The sequence below is a fragment of the Melanerpes formicivorus genome, unplaced genomic scaffold, assembly GCF_026170545.1.
Source record: "Melanerpes formicivorus ecotype bairdi unplaced genomic scaffold, bMelFor1.0.p_v2 SCAF_75, whole genome shotgun sequence".
Classification (NCBI taxonomy): Eukaryota; Metazoa; Chordata; class Aves; order Piciformes; family Picidae; genus Melanerpes; species Melanerpes formicivorus.
In genome coordinates, this window is record NW_027142427.1 from 3,272,354 (window position 1) to 3,292,037 (window position 19,684).

Consider the following 19,684-nt stretch of genomic DNA (forward strand, 5'->3'; position numbering starts at 1 on the left):
CCTCTCTTCCTTCCCATGGGAGATGGTGGGGGAGTGTCTCAAGGTCTCTTAGGCCTGGCTAGGCCTAATGCCAGGAGGCGAAGGGGAAGGTGAGACCGGTTGATGCTGTCCCCTTAAGAAAGGGAATATGGTGGACGGAAGTTGTTAAACAAAAAGAAGGATCTAAACTAATTGCATTGGTAAAGTGGGAGGAAGCGCCTTCTGAACTGGGAGTGCAGGAGGGTATCCTGGGCATTCCAGCACTTTTCTATCAGTCTTGCTTCCGCTCCTCCGCAGGGCAGCAGCTCTCTGTCCTGGGCTTTCGGCCAAGGCTTTGGTCTTGAAACCGATAAGCTACCAAGGCCTGTATTGACTGCTTTCCAATTAACACAAACTGCTTCTTCCTTTTTTTTTTCTCTTTCTCTCCCTTTGTAACCCACTCTGGGGAAAAAGGGGAGAGAGGGGGAGAGCGGAGGTGGGGAACCCCCTCAGCAGAGGGGGGAACTCTCATTTCTGTGTTACTTTGTTGTATATCTTTGTATATATTGCAAATGTTGTAAATTTGTATATGTTCCCCTGCATATCCTACATTGCTTTGTAAATATACAGCTCCACTGCTTTGCTAATTCAGCTGTGAGGTTTCTTTCTTTTCCTTCCATTTTCTTTCCCTTTACTTTACAGGGGGGAGGGAGGAGGCTTTTGGGTCTTACCCTTCCAACCCTTCGACATTTTTTTTCTTGGCTTACCCAACGTGGGGCAGATAATTAGTTCAATTTATTACTTGATTGATTTAGTGTTTTCTAGCTGAATCAGCAAAAATGAAGGTGTTGTGGTTTGTGGAGCGATTATTCTTTTCAATTTTTGGGGCTCTGGTTTACAGATATTGTTTGGGTTTGAGTTTGGATTACCTGGGTAAATATTTGGTGCAGAAAATTTATATGTGGGTTATGTATAGAGTTAGACTGTGGTATGGAAAATGTATTAATTTCTTACGGCCACCGAGATACAGGAATGTTACCTCCACCACTCTCCCAATTGAGATAAAGGGTTTTAAGATTCCGCCTGAGGAGAGAGTAACTTTAGGTGATGCCTGGGATCCAAAGGTGATTTATTTCATGTGTATAATTCTGCTGCTGGTGATAACTAATGTGTATTCTCTGTATTCCTGTCGTCGGGAGAAGAAGCTGTCCAGGGCGTATTTTGTTATTAAAACTAGATCAAAAAGAAAACGCCATGGCTCTGGATCAGTCCCAGAGTCATCTAGTGATGAAGAATGTGCAGAATCTTTGTCAGTTAAAAAGGGCTAAAAAGTTAATTGGTAAAGCATCTCTAAATGACTTTGCTGATTCTGGCAAGCTGCCAAGGGCGTCGGCTGGTATCAACATGGCGCCTACTCCTTCTCCTCCTTCTTCTTCTCCGTCGGTCATTAACGGAGCAACGTCTCTTCCGCCCACTCCCTCGGTGGGACCGGAAGTCACTGCCCCAGCAGCTGATTTATCTCAGGACCTGTCAGCTTCTATTAAGGTGGCTGTAAATCCAAACACAGCTCCAGTTAAGGTGGCTGTTTTAAAGACTAGAGGTACAAAGACCAAAGATGATGGAGAAGAAGAGCTGGAGACTGATCCTGGTGAGGGGCCCTCTACTCTAAGAAATCCTGCTGAGGAGGAAGAGAAGGTTTGGTTTAAAGATCTAGCTAACCTAGTGAGATCAAAGCAGGATAGAGATGAAGTTAGGAAAGGAGCTGGCAAAGGTGGTTCTCATCTTAAAGAGATCCTTGAGAAAATGACAGCGGGATTATATGGACAGAAAGTTCAGGGAGAGGAAGAGGAAGATGATATTTTAGAGTGTTCGTCACCACGTGAGGAATTGCGAAATGTCCGTAAAGATTTCACCAGGGCAGATAAGGAGTCAGTTCTAGCTTGGCTTAGTAGATGTTATGATACAGGTGCTGCAGCTCTAACAGTTGGAGACAAGTCAGCAGCTCAGTTAGGAACTCTCTCAAGGGACAATGGAATAGATAGACATCTAGGCAGGGCTCTCGGTAAGGTTAATCTGTGGATACGCCTTTTAATGGCGGTTGCCCTGAGATACCCTTCCCGAGACGATCTTCCATGGAATCCTAAACCCTGGACTACCATAGATGAGGGAATTAAGTGCTTGAGAGAATTTGCTGTTAGAGAGCTACTCTATGGTGAACATGAAACTCTGAATCCTGATGACATTCCTGTGGGTATTGGTCTTGCTAAAAAGATCATCAAACTTGCTCCTTCCAATTATGCAAACATTCTGGCAAGCAGAATTGTGTCAAGAAATTATGGTGGAGCTTCTCGTACGGTTGGCCAATTCAGTGATCAAATGAGACAATTGGAGGATAGCATGACACGTGTTTCTTTGGTTTCAGCCATTAAAACTATGTCTGGAGATATACAGAATTGCATAAGAGAGTTAAAAGATGAATTTAGAAATTCCATATCCCAATTGGCACAAAGGGATAATTTCAGTTCTTCCTCCAGGTGGGTACAAGTTTCATCTGTGAGGAATACACGTCCTCCAAGGAGGTCATTCCAAAACAGACCACCAAGGCAATGACGTAGAACTATTTGGATAACTCTGCGTAATCAGTTTGGTGAGAACATGAACCGCTGGGATGGCCAACCAACTTCTAATCTTTTCAGGAGACTGAGGGAATTGCAAAGTGGCAGAACCCGAGGTAGCAATACCAGAAGGGTAGCTGTTACTTCCACAGTTCCCCAGAACAACCCTAGTAGCTCCAACAGTGGCTCCAGTTATAACATGCAAAGTTATAACCCTGCACACTATGTGCAATGCACATGTGCGCATGTTCCCCATAACTAGGGGTGCCCTGCCTCCCACCAGGGGGAGGAGAGGGATAACAGAGATAATAGAATCTATTGGGATGTGTACATCCAGTGGCCTGGCACTTCACAATTTCGGAAGTACAGGGCCTTGGTTGACACAGGAGCTCAGTGCACCATAATGCCATCAAATTATCAGGGATCAGAGTCTATAACTATTCTGGGAGTCACTGGTGGATCTCAAGAGTTAAGTAAGGTAGAGGTTAATATAAGTTTAACTGGTAAACAATGGAGGAAGCATACAGTTGTGACCGGACCTGACGCACCTTGTATTTTGGGAATTGATTTTCTGAGAGGAGGGCGTTTCAAAGACCCTAGAGGTTACAAATGGGCTTTTGGAGTAGCTTCTATAGAAATTGATGGACAAAAGTTGAAGCTGTCTGCTAGACCTGAGCTTTCTGATGAATCTGCAGTTGTGGGACAACATAAGATACAGGACATTAAATTGCCGGTTGCTTCTCAGACTGTGCATCACAGACAATACAGAACCAACCGTGACTCTTTGTTGCCCATTCAGAATCTGATTCGTCAGTTGGAGAGTCAGAAAGTCGTCAGCAAAACACATTCACCTTTCAACAGTCCAGTGTGGCCTGTGCGGAAGCAGAATGGAGACTGGCGTCTGACAGTAGACTACCGAGCCCTAAATGAAGTGACACCACCTATGAGTGCAGCAGTACCAGACATGATGGAGCTTCAGTATGAGCTGGAATCCAAAGAGGCCAAATGGTATGCTACCATAGACATTGCTAATGCATTTTTCTCTATTCCCATAGCAGAGGAATGCAGGTCTCAGTTTGCTTTCACCTGGAGAGGAATCCAGTACACTTTCAACAGATTGCCAATGGGCTGGATCCACAGCTCAAGCATCTGTCATGCAGTGATCCACAATGCTCTGGAGGAAGGCGGTGCTCCAGAACACATCTAGTTCATCGATGATATTATCGTCTGGGGTAAAACTGCTGAGGAAGTCTTCGAGAAAGGTAACAAAATCATTGACATTCTTCTGAATGCAGGTTTTGCCATCAAGCGAGACAAGGTGAAAGGACCTACCACAGAAATTCGGTTTCTGGGAGTGCAGTGGCAGGATGGACGCCGACACATTCCAGTGGATGTGGTAAATAGAGTCTCCACCATGGCAAATCCCACAAGCAAGCAAGAGACCCTACGTTTCTTGGGGATAGCGGGATTTTGGAGACTGCATATTCCTGGATACAGTCAGATTGTGAAACGTTTGTATGATGTGACTCGAAAGAGAAACCATTTCCACTGGGGACCTGAACAACAAGCAGCCTTTGACCAGATAAAGCAAGAGGTAGTTCAAGCAATGGGTCTGGGACCAGTCCGAGATGGTCCAGACATTAAGAACATTTTGTACACGGCTGCAAGTGACAATGGTCCAACCTGGTGCTTGTGGCAAAAAGCTCCAGGTGAGACACGTGGACGACCTCTTGGTTTCTGGAGTCGAGGTTACAGAGGTTCAGAGGCTAATTATACTCCAACAGAGAAAGAAATCTTAGCTGCCTATGAAGGAGTAAAAGCATCTTCTGAGGTGATTGGAACTGAATCACAACTTCTCTTAGCTCCCAGATTACCAGTTTTGAATTGGATGTTCAAAGGCAAAGGCTCCATACCATATCATGCCACAGACTCAACATGGTCTAAGTGAATGGCTCTGATAACACAGAGAGCTCGAATGGGAAATCTTGAAAGGCCTGGTCTAGTGGAGGTGATCTCAAGTTGGCCTGAAGGTATCAACTGTGCTAAACCTCCAGAGGAGAAAGTAACTCGTGCTGAGGAAGCTCCTCCTTATAATGATCTTTCTGATGATGAAAAGAAATACGCTTTGTTCACAGACGGTTCCTGTCGTCTTGTTGGGAACAAGCGAAGGTGGAAGTCTGCAGTGTGGAGTCCAACACGCCGAGTTGCAGAGGCGAAAGATGGAGAAGGAGAATCCAGTCAGTTCGCAGAGGTAAAAGCTGTCCAGCTAGCTCTCGACGTGGCTGAACGTGAGAGATGGCCAAAGCTTTATCTCTACACCGACTCATGGATGGTAGCCAGTGCTCTATGGGGTTGGCTAAAGAACTGGAAGAAGAGTGGTTGGCAGAGGAAAGGAAAACCCATTTGGGCAGCAGACCTGTGGCAGGACATTGCTGATTGAATTGAGAGAATTCCAGTGAAAATGAGATACATCGATGCTCACATTCCTAAGAGCAAAGCTACTGAGGAACAGCAACACAATCATCAGGCAGATCTAGCTGCAAGAGTTTCTCAAGTAGACATGGACTGTAATCTTGATCTCGACTGGAAGCACCGAGGTGAGATATTCTTAGCTCGGTGGGCTCATGATTCGTCAGGACATCAAGGCAGAGATGCAACATACCAATGGGCTCGTGACAGATCCATAGACATTTCCATGGATGCTATCCCACAAGTCATCCATGACTGTGACATTTGTGCTGCTATTAAGCAGGCAAAACGACTTAAGCCCTTGTGGAATGGTGACAGATGGTCCAAGTACAAGTATGGTGAAGCTTGGCAGATTGACTACATCGCTCTACCATGTTCTCGTTCTGGTATGTTCTCTACTATGGTAGAGGCAAACACTGGATGGTTGGAAACTTACCCAGTTCCACATGCAACTGCACGCAACACCATTCTCGGTCTGGAGAGACAGATCCTGTGGAGACACGGAACGCCAGAGAGGATTGAGTCAGACAACGGAACTCATTTCAAGAACAACCTTGTAAAGAACTGGGCAAAAGAGCACGGTATTGAGTGGATATTCCATATTCCCTACTATGCACCAGCTTCAGGGAAGATTGAACGCTACAACGGTTTGTTGAAGACCACTCCTAAAGCCATGGGGGGTGGATCTTTGAAAAACTGGGAAAAACATTTAGCACAAGCAACCTGGCTGGTAAATAGTAGAGGTTCAGTGAACCGAGCTGGACCTGCACATTCAGATTTGCTACGGAAAGTAGAAGGTGATAGAGTTCCTGTTGTTACAGAAAAGAATCTGTTAGGTAAAACTGTTGGGGTATTTTCACCCTCAGGAGAGGCTAAACCTGTCCGAGGGGTGGTTTCAGCTGAAGGTCCGGGTCACACTTATTGGGTAATGCAAGAGAATGGTGAAATTCAGTGTATTCCGCAAAGAAATTTAACTTTAGCTGAAAGTGGTTAATTTCAGACTGTTGTACAGCTACATCGCGTCCAGAGGAAGAATCAACGAGGAATCTACGGTGTACGAACCCTGAGATCCCTGAGAGCCCTGAGTCAACTAAGAGACCCTGAGATTCCCTGTTTCCTTTTTCTTTGCTTCGTCGACGAAGAAACGAACTGTTTTACATTTTTCTCATTTTCTGATTTTCTTGGACTTTTGAATCATCTACGTCTGAGCATAGCCGGAATGGACTAGGAACTTTACTTACGAACTGTAAATATCATCTTGGATTGGATGGACAGTGTGAACAGCCAATGAAATTGTTTAGAAGGGGTGGACTGTGACCGGTTGATGCTGTCCCCTTAAGAAAGGGAATATGGTGGATGTAAGTTGTTAAACAAAAAGAAGGATCTAAACTAATTTCATTGGTAAAGTGGGAGGAAGCACCTTCTGAACTGGGAGTGCAGGAGGGTATCCTGGGCATTCCAGCACTTTTCTATCAGTCTTGCTTCCGCTCCTCCGCAGGGCAGCAGCTCTCTGTCCCGGGCTTTCGGCCAAGGCTTTGGTCTTGAAACCGATAAGCTACCAAGGCCTGTATTAACTGCTTTCCAATTAACACAAACTGCTTCTAACTTTTTTTTTCTCTTTCTCTCCCTTTCTAACCCACTCTGGGGAAAAGGGGGAGAGAGGGGGAGAGCGGAGGTGGGGAACCCCCTCAGCAGAGGGGGGAACTCTCATTTCTGTGTTACTTTGTTGTATATCTTTGTATATATTGTAAATTTGTATATATTCCCCTGCATTGCTTTGTAAATATACAGTTCCACTGCTTTGCTAATTCAGCTGTGAGTTTTTTTTCCTTTCCCTTCAATTTTCTTTCCCTTTACTTTGCAGGGGGGAGGGAGGAGGCTTTTGGGTCTTACCCTTCCAACCCTACGACAGAAGGGCAGTCTCAGACCTGGCCAGCCTGAGGCTTGCCTAGCAGTGGGGGAAGGAAGAGCCCTGGGGGTTTTGGGTACCCCCTCAGGTGGGGAAAAGGGAAGTGTTGGGAGACTGTTGGGTGTGCTGGAGGGGACTCTGTATGCTTTTAGATGGTGCTGGCTGATAGGTTGCACTTGATGATCTCAGAGGTCTTTTCCAACCTGGGTAATTTTTTCTTTCCCCCCTTTTCCCGCCTTTTCCCCCTTCTATCCCTATCCTTCCTTGGGATTCTTTTCTCACTGTGCTTTGTATCTTCTAAACACTTGCTGCTTTTCCACTTAAACTTCCCATCACTTTTGCAATCCATTTGTGTGAGTGTCATCCTTTTGCCCCTCTCAGGGGGCAAGACAGGATCAGCCTGGCCTATTTCTTATGCAGGAGCCTGCCATGATGTCTTCTCCTTCCTTAACCAGCTGTTCCATGAGGTCCATCCAGTGAAGGGCAGACAGGAGGCAGGCTCAGATGTTGCTGTTAGAGGACCTAGCACCTCACAGAGACATAATTTATGCTCTTTCAGATGGAACACTCCAGAAAGCTCGTGGGAGGTGGCACCCCTGCCTACATGCCACATCCACCCCACTGCCCAAGAAATCGCCATGGTCTCCAACTTTCAGTGACTGGAGAGCCTGCTGGTCAGTCTCACCTGGTGAGTCTCAGCACAGGCTCCAAATGCTGCAGTATGAGCACACAGAGCTGGCCCTTTGCTGGGAGTTCCATGGGACTGGAGGACTTTGGAATGGACCTTGACCTGCTGCCCCTGGCTGGCAGAGCCTGCATGAATTGTTCCCTTTTGCTGGGCATTGGCTCTGTGTGGTGCTGATCACCTCCCTTGCTCCAAGAATATGATGGCTGCTCAGACTTGTTCTAGAAGCCTGTGTGTGTTCCTCAGTGTGCGCAGCAGCCAGAGGGTGCTTAGGTCAAAGTGCTTGGGTGCTGGTTTTGCCAAGCCTCTTGAACCTGTTACCCTCTTTTTGCAGGGGGAGAGGATTGGGGTGAGAGCTGTGAAGGCAAAGGAGATTGGGACTGGTAGATGCCTGTCTCACCTCCCTCTGGGTGGTGACTCCGTAATGCCAGTGCCACATCCTCCCGGGCCAAAAGAGCCCAAAAGTGCAGCTGCAGTGAGACATGGGATGCCCAGATGGAGGCAGGTCCGTCCCATCACAGCCCCAGATGGGCAGCTTTCCACAAAGGTGAGCTCTCTCTGCCTGCTGCTGTCTGTGGAATCATGGAGTGAGTCACAGAATCATTTGGGTTGCAAAAGACCTTTGAGATCATCCAGCCCAACCATACTCTAATTGTGCCAAGGCTGGTGCTAAATCCATGTCCCTCAGCACCACTTCTGTGCCCCTTTGAAACGCCTCCAGGGATGGGCATTCAAACACTTCCCTGGAGAGCCTGTTGCAGTGTTTTGAGAACCCTTTCAGTGAAGAAGTTTCTTCTAACATGCAGCCTAAACCTCCCCATGCTGCTACCTTGGTGTGCTGCTGAAGGATGTGTAGACCTGGTTTGCATAAAGATGGAATTTTTGAAAGAAGGAAAATGTACAACTATTCAAACCAGTAACTGCCACCCAGCTACCTCTAGGGAAACCTTTAGTGGTGGAGAAAAAAGGTTGCTTGTAGAAAGAGCCCCATAGCAAGTCTTAGAGTAAAGCCTTCCCTCTGAGCCTATCTAGCAGGAGTTCAGAGGGCTACATGAAATGCCTCCAGTGTATGAAAAGTCTTATCTCTCATGCCCTATCTGCAGCCAGTTTGGACTCCTGTGAAGGAAGTTACAGGAAAGCAGGATGATAAGAGCCATTACACATGGCCCCTGCAATTTTGGGCAATTCTATGCAATGGATTTTCAGCTCAAAGCATTTTTCTGCCCTTCTGCACATTGCAAACTACTTTGCAGTGTGGGCAGCTCGATGGCTGCCTTCAAAGACAGGATCCCTCTGCAGAGGGACCTGGACAGGCTGGACAGATGGGCAGAGCCCAATGAGATTGAACACAGCTGAGCGCCAGGTTCTACACATTGGTCACAAGAGCCCCATGCATCTACAGGCTGGGGTCAGAGTGGCTGGAGAGCAGCCGGGTGGAAAGGGACCTGGGGGTACTGCTTGATAGTAGGCTGAACAAGCTGTGCCAGGGGAGGTTTAGGCTGGATGTCAGGAAGAATTCCTTCCCAGCAAGAGAGATTGGCCATTGGAATGTGCTGCCCCGGGAGGTGGTGGAGTCCCCATCCCTGGAGGTGTTTAAGAAGAGCCTGGCTGAGGCACTTGGTGAAATGGCTGAGTTGATTTGATGGTGTTGGGTGAGAGGTTGGACTCAATGATCTCAAAGGTCTTTTCTAAGCTGGTCTGGCCTGGTCTGGTCTATTCAATTCTATCCTATTCTGGTCTGGTCTATCCTATTCTATGCTATTCCTATTCCTATTCTATTCTATTCCAGTCTTTGGGGTTCTTTTGTCCCTATGCTTTGTAGCTTCTGCAAAACACTTGCTGCTTTCCCATTTAAACTTGCCATCACTTTTGCAATCCATTTGTGTGAGTGTCATCCTTTTGCCCCTCTCAGGAACAAGAGAAGATCAGCCTGGCTTCAAACCAGGACAGCTCAATTCTTATTTGATTAGCAGCCTGCCATGATGTCTTCTCCTTCCTTAACCAGCTGTTCCATGAGGTCCATCCAGTGAAGGGCAGACAGTAGGCAAGCTCAGATGTTGCTGTTAGAGGACCTAGCACCTCACAGAGACATAATTTATGCTCTTTCAGATGGAACACTTCAGAAAGCTTGTGGGAGGTGGCTTCCCTGTCTACATGCCACATCCACCCAGTTGTGCAAGAAATCACCATGGTCTTCATCTTTCCGTGCCTGGAGAGCCTGCTGCTCAGTCACACCTGGTGAGTCTCACCACAGCCTTCATGTGCTGCAGTGAAGCACACAGAGCTGAAGGTGTGCAGGTGCTGCTTGGCCTGCAGCACTGACTGAAGAACTCTGAGGAGCCTACAAGATAGCTTGAGGAGGGATTTTTCACAAAGGCTTTCAGTGACAGGCTGAGGGGCAATGGCTTTGAGCTGGAAGAGGGAGAGTTAGACTGGAGACCAGGAAGAAATTCTTTCCAGTGAGAGTGGTGAGACACTCAACAGGCAATCGCCCAGGGAGGTCGTGGAGGCCTCCTGCCTGGAGGTGTTCAAGGCCAGCTTGGATGGGGGTTGGGTGAGCTGGTTTAGTGGAAGGTGTGCATGCCCATGGCAGGGGGATTGGAAGCAGATGATCTTACCAACATCTATAAAGAGCTGAAGGGTGAGTGTCATGAAGGTGCCAGTCTCTTTGGTGGTGCCCAGTGATGGGGACAAGGAAGAGTGGGTACAAGCTAGAGCACAGGATGTTCCACCTCAATGCAGGGAGACACTTCTTGTCAGGGTGATGGAGCACTGGAACAGGCTGCCCAGGGAGGTTGTAAGTCTCCTTCTCTGGGAACTTTCCAAACCCACCTGGATGCCTTCCTGTGCAGCCTGCCCTAGGTGATCCCAATGTGCCAGGGGTGTTGGACTCGGGGATCTCTGGAGGTCCCTTCCAACCCAACCCATTCTGTCAGTCTATGATTAGGGCCTCACCCTTCAAGTCCTCTGGTTTTGGTTTGTGTTGCCTGTCGCCCTTCAGGTCCTCTGGTTGTTTCCTGTCTGCAGGATTGTGTCCCTGAAGAGAAATCTTGAGAAGCTGATGTTGCAGGAATGGCACATCAGAACCTAGGGGGGCGAAAAAAAGTGTTGCTCTGTGACAAATCTTTCTAACCTCTGTCCCTTTTCTCCCTTGTCTCCCCAGGCCAGGCTGGTGCCAGTATCTTGAGTATTGTCAGTGTAAACTGTGGCTTTAGGCAAGTTTACCTGTGCAGTAGAATTCTGAAAGCCATGGAGGTCTTGCAGAAAAGAGCTGCAGGGCTGCAGTAAGACTCAAGGTCATCCCAGAAGGCTTTGGAGCTCTGCTTAGGAGCCTCTTCGCTGTCTGCCAAGCCAATTCTATGGTTCTATGACATTTGCTTCAAGATTGCCCTGTAAAGACACAACAATAAAAGCTGTATTTATGGCCAAGAGTCATTTTCAGTGCTCCAGTTTTTGGATGCTCAGAGATGCCTGAAGGGATCTGGCTCTTTGGAGGCAGACTGCAACATGTCATTTCCTGAGGGTACCTGAGACTCACTCATCACTCCCAGCATCTTGATCAGTTGCTCTTGGCTTTTGTTTTGTGCTGCTGCTCTGCTCTGGAAGCTGCACACTGGGTTTCTGTAGCTTTTTCCTTTTGTAGGCTTCCTGGCAACCAAACACATCTGCAGGAAAGAGCCAGCACCACCTTTGCAACCTGCCACATCACAGCTGTGTAGTGGCAGGGTCTGCACCAAAGACTTCCAGCTCTAACCAGAAGTGCCATGCACGTGAGCATGGGGAGCCTTTGAGCACTGGGGTGAGGCCATGCTTTGTTCTGCAAATAAAATGTTAGGGACAGCTTTGGAGCACTGCTTGAGTGCTGTAGCTCTCAGAGCTGCTCCCTGCAAGCAACACCTTCTGCACAGTCATCAGCTTTGAGTCTCCTTTTTAACCTCCCTGTAGTTTTCAAGACATTGCCTCCTTGGTCTACCACCCAGCTCTTGGTCACAAGCAGGAAAAATGGGGGGACCTGCCTTTTGTAGCACAAAATTCCTCTGCATGCAAAATTCTCTCCCTCTAGGAAGATTTTCAGCAGTGTGGAGAGGGAGGCAGCCACCCAGTCCCTGCCAACAGCTCAGAATAGCTTTGCACAGTCTGAAAGTTTTCATCTGCAGATACCAAGGAGCAAACCAAAAGCCTGCTCAAAACAGGGATTGCCTTACTTCATTTAACTCATTGGTTATTTTTACCATTCCTCCTACTAAGCCACAGTAGCAGGTTCATAGAGCAAGAGCTTTCTGGGGTAGCCACAGATGGCCTTGATCAGTAGACAGTTACTTTGAGGTGAGGTTTGGACTTCTCTTCTAGAGGAGCAGGATGCCCTTGGCCCTTTGCTGGGAGTTCTGTGGGCCTGGAGGATTTTGGAATGGACCTTGACCTGCTGCCCCTGGCTGGCAGAGCCTGCATGAATTGTTCCCTTTTCCTGGGCATTGGCTCTGTGTGGTGCTGATCACCTCCCTTGCTCCAAGAATGTGATGGCTGCTCAGACTTGTTCTAGAAGCCTGTGTGTGTTCCTCAGTGTGAGCAGCAGCCAGAGGGTGCTTAGGTCAAAGTGCTTGGGAGCTGGTTTTGCCAAGCCTCTTGAAACTGTTACACTCTTTGTGCAGGGGGAGAGGATTGGGGTGAGAGCTGTGAAGGCAAAGGAGATTGGGACTGGTAGATGCCTGCCTCACCTCCCTCTGGGTGGTGACTCTCTGATGCCAGTGCCACATCCCCCCGGGCCGAAGGAGCACAGAAGTGCAGCTGCAGTGAGGCATGGGATGCCCAGATGGAGGCAGGTCCGTCCCATCACAGCCCCAGATGGGCAGCTTTCCACAAAGGTGAGCTCTGTCTGCCTGCTGCTGCTTAATTCTGTATTCTGTGTGCACAGCCCTGGTCTTTGTGTCCAGCTGCAAGCTGCATGCACTTTCTGTGTGTTTCCTGCTGCAGAGCTCTGGAGGACTCCACAGGCCCTCAGTATACACCAATGTGCTTGTCACCATGGTCTTCCTAGGGAAGAAGCTGCACTTGGCTCACCCTGACACCCAGCACAGGGATGAGATCAAAGTCTATCAGCAGCACTGTGGAGGAAGAAACCTTTGTGTGTACAGAGGCATGCTACTGGAGAAAGGTAAGGGTGGTCAGAAAGTTCATCCTGGCAGCATCTTTCTTTATCTCTTGGTTTTTTGGGGGCTAAACCAGTGCTGTGGCAGTGAAATGACTTCAACAAGAAGGTTGGAAAAGACCTCAAAGATCCTCAAGTCCAAGCTGTCAGCCCAGACCTCATGACCAAGTGCCACATCCAATCCCCTCTTGAACGCCTCCAGGGATGGGGACTCCACCACCTCCCTGGGCAGCACATCCCAATGGCTAACAACTCTCTCTGGGAAGAATTTCTTCCTCGCCTCCAGCCTAAACCTCCCCTGGCACAGCTTGAGACTGTGTCCTCTTGTTCTGGTGCTGCTTGCCTGGGAGAAGAGACCAAGCCCCTCCTGGCCACAACCTCCCTTCAGGGAGGTGGGGAGAGCAAGAAGGTCTCCCCTGAGCCTCCTCCTCTCCAGGCTAAGCAAGCCCAGCTCCCTCAGCCTCTCCCCTCACAGGGCTTGTGCTTGAGGCCTCTCACCAAGATGTGCTCATCCAGGGGTTTTGTCGAATCTGCTTCCACACTCAAGCTGCCCCTACTGTCCCATGGGTGAAGTGAGGCTACAATGACTTCTGCAGACTATGGCAGAAAGGATTCAGAGAAGGGATTTAGCCAAATGCTCTGGTCCCTGTTCTGCTGTGGCGGTGAGTGGCCAAACTGAGCCTGTGTTACCTGCTTGCAGCTTGATACTGAGGGCTTGGGAAGGACACAGGACTCAAGGTGTGGCCTAAGCAGTGCTGAGCACAGGGCAGAATGACTTCCCTGCTCCTGCTGGCCACACTCTTCGTGCTGCAGGCCAGGATGGCCTTGGCCTTCTTGGCCAGCTGGGCACCCTGCTGGCTCCTGTTCAGCCTGCTCTCACCCAGGCCCCCCAGGTCCCTTTCTGCCTGGCTGCTCTCCAGTGGTGATGCAGAGGAGATAACAGCAATGGCAACGAGCAGAACCTTTTCCTCTGAACCCTTTCACTTCTGCACCTACAGAGGCCTTCCAGTTCACCTCCAGGAGGCACCATGGCTTCCCCTTCAGCCTCACCTTTTTTCTCAATGGGATGCAAGTGGACAGGCTGAGCTGCTGCTGTGAGTTCAAACTGCAGAAGCGCTCCAGGCTGGGGGGCAGCCGTGGATACTTTGGGTTTCTCCACGTGGAGGGAGCATCTCCTTGCTCCAGGTATGGTCACAAGGACTCAGCAGCCCACTTGTAACAGACTTTATCTCTAGTTTCCCCTATTTTCATCTTTACAGATTAAGCAGGTTGGAAAAGACCTCAGAGATCATTAAGTCCAACCTCTCACCCAACACCATCTGATCAACTCAACCATGGCACCAAGTGCCTCAGCCAGGCTCTTCCTAAACACCTCCAGGGATGGGGACTCCACCACCTCCCTGGACAGCACATTCCAGTGGCCAGTCTCTCTTGCTGGGAAGAATTTCTTCCTCACCTCCAGCCTAAACCTCCCCTTGCACAGCTTGAGACTGTGTCCTCTTGTTCTGGTGCTGGTTGCCTGGGAGAAGAGACCAACCCCCACCTGGCTACAACCTCCCTGCAGGGAGTTGTAGATGGCAAGAAGGTCTCCCCTGAGCCTCTTCTTCTCCAGGCTAAGCAAGCCCAGCTCTGTAGCACCTGGTCTGTTTCTCAGCACCTCTTGAAATGTGCACAAGTGAGCTTGGCTTTCACAGGCCCACAGCAGAGCTGGTGGAGAGCAGGTCTGGTGAGGAGCAGCTGAGAGAACTGGGGTTGTTTAGTGTGACCGGTTGACGCTGTCCCCTTAAGAAAGGGAATATGGTGGACGGAAGTTGATAAACGAAAAGAAAGATCTAAACTAATTTCATTGGTAAAGTGGGAGGAAGCACCTTCTGAACTGGGAGTGCAGGAGGGTATCCTGGGCATTCCAGCACTTTTCTATCAGTCTTGCTTCCGCTCCTCCGTAGGGCAGCAGCTCTCTGTCCTGGGCTTTCGGCCAAGGCTTTGGCCTTGAAAACTGATAAAGGCCTGTATTAACTGCTTTCCAATTAACACAAAACGGCTTCTAACCTTTTCTCTTTCTCATTCTTCTTCTAACCTGCTCTGGGGAAGAGGGGGAGAGCGGAGGTGGGGAACCCCATCAGCAGAGGGGGGAACTCTCATTTCTGTGTTACTTTATTGTGTATCTTTGTATATATTGTAAATATTGTAAATTTGTATATATTTCCCTGCATATCCTACATTGCTTTGTAAATATACAGCTCCACTGCTTTGCTAATTCAGCTGTGAGTTTTTTTTCTTTTCCTTCAATTTTCTTTCCCTTTACATTACAGGGGGGAGGGAGGAGGCTCTTGGACCTTACCCTTCCAACCCCACGACACTTTTTTTTTTTTCTTGGCTTACCCAACGTGGGGCAGATAATTAGTTTAATTTATTACTTGATTGATTTAGTGTTTTCTAGCTGAATTAGCAAACATGAAGGTGTTGTGGTTTGTGGAGCGATTATTCTTTTCAATTTTTGGGGCTCTGGTTTACAGATATTGTTTGGGTTTGAGTTTGGATTACCTGGGTAAATATTTGGTACGGACAATTTATATGTGGGTTATGTGTAGAGTTAGACTATGGTATGGAAAATGCGTGGATTTCCTCTGGCCAGTGAGATACAGAAATGTTACCTCCACCACTCTCCCAATTGAGATAAAGGGTTTTAAGATTCCACCGGAGGAGAGAGTAACTTTAGGTGATGCCTGGGATCCAAAGGTGATTTATTTCATGTGTATAATCCTGCTCTCAGTGATAATTAACGTGTATCTGCTGGTCTCTTTGCGGCGAGTGAGAACGGTGTCCAGGGTGTATTTTGTTATTAAAACTAGATCAAAAAGAAAACGCCGTGGCTCTGGATCAGTCCCAGAGTCATCTAGTGATGAGGAAGGTGGAGACTTTCTGTCAGTTAAAAAGAGGACTAAAAATTAATTGGTAAAGCAGCTCTAAATGACTTTGCTGCTGATTCTGGCAAGCTGTCAAGGGCGGCGGCTGGTATCAACATGGAGCTTACTCCTTCTCCTCCTCCTTCTTCTCTGTCGGCCATTAACGGAGCAACGTCACTTCCGCCCACTCCCTCGGTGGGACCGGAAGTCACTGCCCCAGCAGCTGATTTATCTCAGGACCTGTCAGCTTCCATTAAGGTGGCTGTAAATTCAAACACAGCTCCAGTTAAGGTGGCTGCTTTAAAGACTAGAGGTGGAAAGGCCAAAGATGGAGAAGAAGAGCTGGAGACTGATCCTGGTGAGGGGCCCTCTACTCTAAGAAATCCTGCTGAGGAGGAAGAGAAGGTTTGGTTTAAAGATCTAGCTAACCTAGTGAGATCAAAGCAGGATAGAGATGAAATTAGGAAAGGAGCTGGCAAAGGTGGTTCTCAGCTTAAAGAGATCCTTGAGAAAATGACAGCAGGATTATATGGACAAAAAGTTCAGGGAGAGGAAGAGGAAGATGATATTTTAGAGTGTTCGTCACCACGTGAGGAATTGCGAAATGTCCGTAAAGATTTCACCAGGGCAGATAAGGAGCCAGTTCTAGCTTGGCTTAGTAGGTGTTATGATACAGGTGCTGCAGCTCTAACAGTTGGAGACAAGTCAGCAGCTCAGTTAGGAACTCTCTCGAGGGATAATGGAATAGTTAGACATCTAGGCAGGGCTCTCGGTAAGGTTAATCTGTGGATACGCCTTTTAATGGCGGTTGCCCTGAGATATCCTTCCCGAGATGATCTCCCATGGAATCCTAAACCCTGGACTACCATAGATGAGGGAATTAAGTGCTTGAGAGAATTTGCTGTTAGAGAGCTACTCTATGGTGAACATGAAACTCTGAATCCTGATGACATTCCTGTGGGTATTGGTCTTGCTAAAAAGATCATCAAACTTGCTCCTTCTAATTATGCAAACATTCTGGCAAGCAGAATTGTGTCAAGAAATTATGGTGGAGCTTCTCCTACAGTTGGCCAATTCAGTGATCAAATGAGACAATTGGAGGATAGCATGACACGTGTTTCTTTGGTTTCAGCCATTGAAACTCTGTCTGGAAAAATTGAGTGTTGCATGAAGGATCTGAAAGTTTCCATATACCAATTGGCACAGAAGGATAATTTCAGTTCTTCCTCCAGGTGGATACAAGTTTCATCTGTGAGGAATACACGTCCTCCAAGGAGGTCATTCCAAAACAGGTCATTCCAAAACAGACCACCAAGGCAATGACGTAGAACTATTTGGATAACTCTGCGTAATCAGTTTGGTGAGAACATGAACCGCTGGGATGGCCAACCAACTTCTAATCTTTTCAGGAGACTGAGGGAATTGCAAAGTGGCAGAACCCGAGGTAGCAATACCAGAAGGGTAGCTGTTACTTCCACAGTTCCCCAGAACAACCCTAGTAGCTCCAACAGTGGCTCCAGTTATAACATGCAAAGTTATAACCCTGCACACTATGTGCAATGCACATGTGCGCATGTTCCCCATAACTAGGGGCGCCCTGCCTCCCACCAGGGGGAGGAGAGGGATAACAGAGATAACAGAATCTATTGGGATGTGTACATCCAGTGGCCTGGCACTTCACAATTTCGGAAGTACAGGGCCTTGGTTGACACAGGAGCTCAGTGCACCATAATGCCATCAAATTATCAGGGATCAGAGTCTATAACTATTCTGGGAGTCACTGGTGGATCTCAAGAGTTAAGTAAGGTGGAGGTTAATATAAGTTTAACTGGTAAACAATGGAGGAAGCATACAGTTGTGACCGGACCTGACGCACCTTGTATTTTGGGAATTGATTTTCTGAGAGGAGGGCGTTTCAAAGACCCTAGAGGTTACAAATGGGCTTTTGGAGTAGCTTCTATAGAAATTGATGGACAAAAGTTGAAGCTGTCTGCTAGATCTGAGCTTTCTGATGAATCTGCAGTTGTGGGACAACATAAGATACAGGACATTAAATTGCCGGTTGCTTCTCAGACTGTGCATCACAGACAATACAGAACCAACCGTGACTCTTTGTTGCCCATTCAGAATCTGATTCGTCAGTTGGAAAGTCAGAAAGTCGTCAGCAAAACTCATTCACCTTTCAACAGTCCAGTGTGGCCTGTGCGGAAGCAGAATGAAGACTGGCGTCTGACAGTAGACTACCGAGCCCTAAATGAAGTGACACCACCTATGAGTGCAGCAGTACCAGACATGATGGAGCTTCAGTATGAGCTGGAATCCAAAGAGGCCAAATGGTATGCTACCATAGACATTGCTAATGCATTTTTCTCTATTCCCATAGCAGAGGAGTGCAGGCCTCAGTTTGCTTTCACCTGGAGAGGAATCCAGTACACTTTCAACAGATTGCCAGTGGGCTGGATCCACAGCTCAAGCATCTGTCATGCAGTGATCCACAATGCTCTGGAGAAAGGCGGTGCTCCAGAACACATCTAGTTCATCGATGATATCATCGTCTGGGGCAAAACTGCTGAGGAAGTCTTCGAGAAAGGTAACAAAATCATTGACATTCTTCTGAACACAGGTTTTGCCATCAAGCGAGACAAGGTGAAAGGACCTACCACAGAGATTCAGTTTCTGGGAGTGCGGTGGCAAGATGGACGCCGACACATTCCAGTGGATGTGGTAAATAGAGTCTCCACCATGGCAAATCCCACAAGCAAGCAAGAGACCCTACGTTTCTTGGGGATAGCGGGATTTTGGAGACTGCACATTCCTGGATACAGTCAGATTGTGAAACCTCTGTATGATGTGACTCGAAAGAGAAACCATTTCCACTGGGGACCTGAACAACAAGCAGCCTTTGACCAGATAAAGCAAGAGGTAGTTCAAGCAATGGGTCTGGGACCAGTCCGAGATGGTCCAGACATTAAGAACATTTTGTACACGGCTGCAAGTGACAATGGTCCAACCTGGTGCTTGTGGCAAAAAGCTCCAGGTGAGACACGTGGACGACCTCTTTGTTTCTGGAGTCGAGGTTACAGAGGTTCAGAGGCTAATTATACTCAAACAGAGAAAGAAATTTTAGCTGCCTATGAAGGAGTAAAAGCATCTTCTGAGGTGATTGGAACTGAATCACAACTTCTCTTAGCTCCCAGATTACCAGTTTTGAATTGGATGTTCAAAGGCAAAGGATCCACACCACATCATGCCACAGACTCAACATGGTCTAAGTGGATGGCTCTGATAACACAGAGAGCTCGAATGGGAAATCTTGAAAGGCCTGGTCTAGTGGAGGTGATCTCAAGTTGGCCTGAAGGTATCAACTGTGCTAAACCTCCAGAGGAGAAAGTAACTCGTGCTGAGGAAGCTCCTCCTTACAATGACCTTTCTGATGATGAAAAGAAATATGCTTTGTTCACAGACGGTTCCTGTCGTCTTGTTGGGAACAAGCGAAGGTGGAAGTCTGCAGTGTGGAGTCCAACACGCCGAGTTGCAGAGGCGAAAGATGGAGAAGGAGAATCCAGTCAGTTCGCAGAGGTAAAAGCTGTCCAGCTAGCTCTCGACGTGGCTAAACGTGAGAGATGGCCAAAGCTTTATCTCTACACCGACTCATGGATGGTAGCCAGTGCTCTATGGGGTTGGCTAAAGAACTGGAAGAAGAGTGGTTGGCAGAGGAAAGGAAAACCCATTTGGGCAGCAGACCTGTGGCAGGACATTGCTGATCGAATCGAGAGAATTCCAGTGAAAGTGAGACACATCGATGCTCACATTCCTAAGAGCAAAGCTACTGAGGAACAGCAACACAACCATCAGGCAGATCTAGCTGCAAGAGTTTCTCAAGTAGACATGGACTGTAATCTTGATCTCGACTGGAAGCACCGAGGTGAGATGTTCTTAGCTCGGTGGGCTCATGATTCGTCAGGACATCAAGGCAGAGATGCAACATACCAATGG

At 47.9% G+C, this 19,684-nt stretch overlaps 1 protein-coding gene across 1 annotated transcript in view; it reads left to right on the top strand.

The window, feature by feature from the left end:
* LOC137454015 (glutamate-rich protein 3-like) overlaps nt 1-19,684 on the top strand; it is a 39,925-nt gene that overhangs the window by 12,185 nt on the left and 8,056 nt on the right. Inside the window, exons 7-12 of the mRNA XM_068163842.1 lie at nt 7,511-7,639; nt 7,971-8,183; nt 9,746-9,874; nt 12,286-12,498; nt 12,608-12,788; nt 13,781-13,967. Of these exons, the coding sequence (XP_068019943.1) occupies nt 7,511-7,639; nt 7,971-8,183; nt 9,746-9,874; nt 12,286-12,498; nt 12,608-12,788; nt 13,781-13,967 (1,052 nt within the window). The remainder of the gene's footprint in view (nt 1-7,510; nt 7,640-7,970; nt 8,184-9,745; nt 9,875-12,285; nt 12,499-12,607; nt 12,789-13,780; nt 13,968-19,684) is intronic.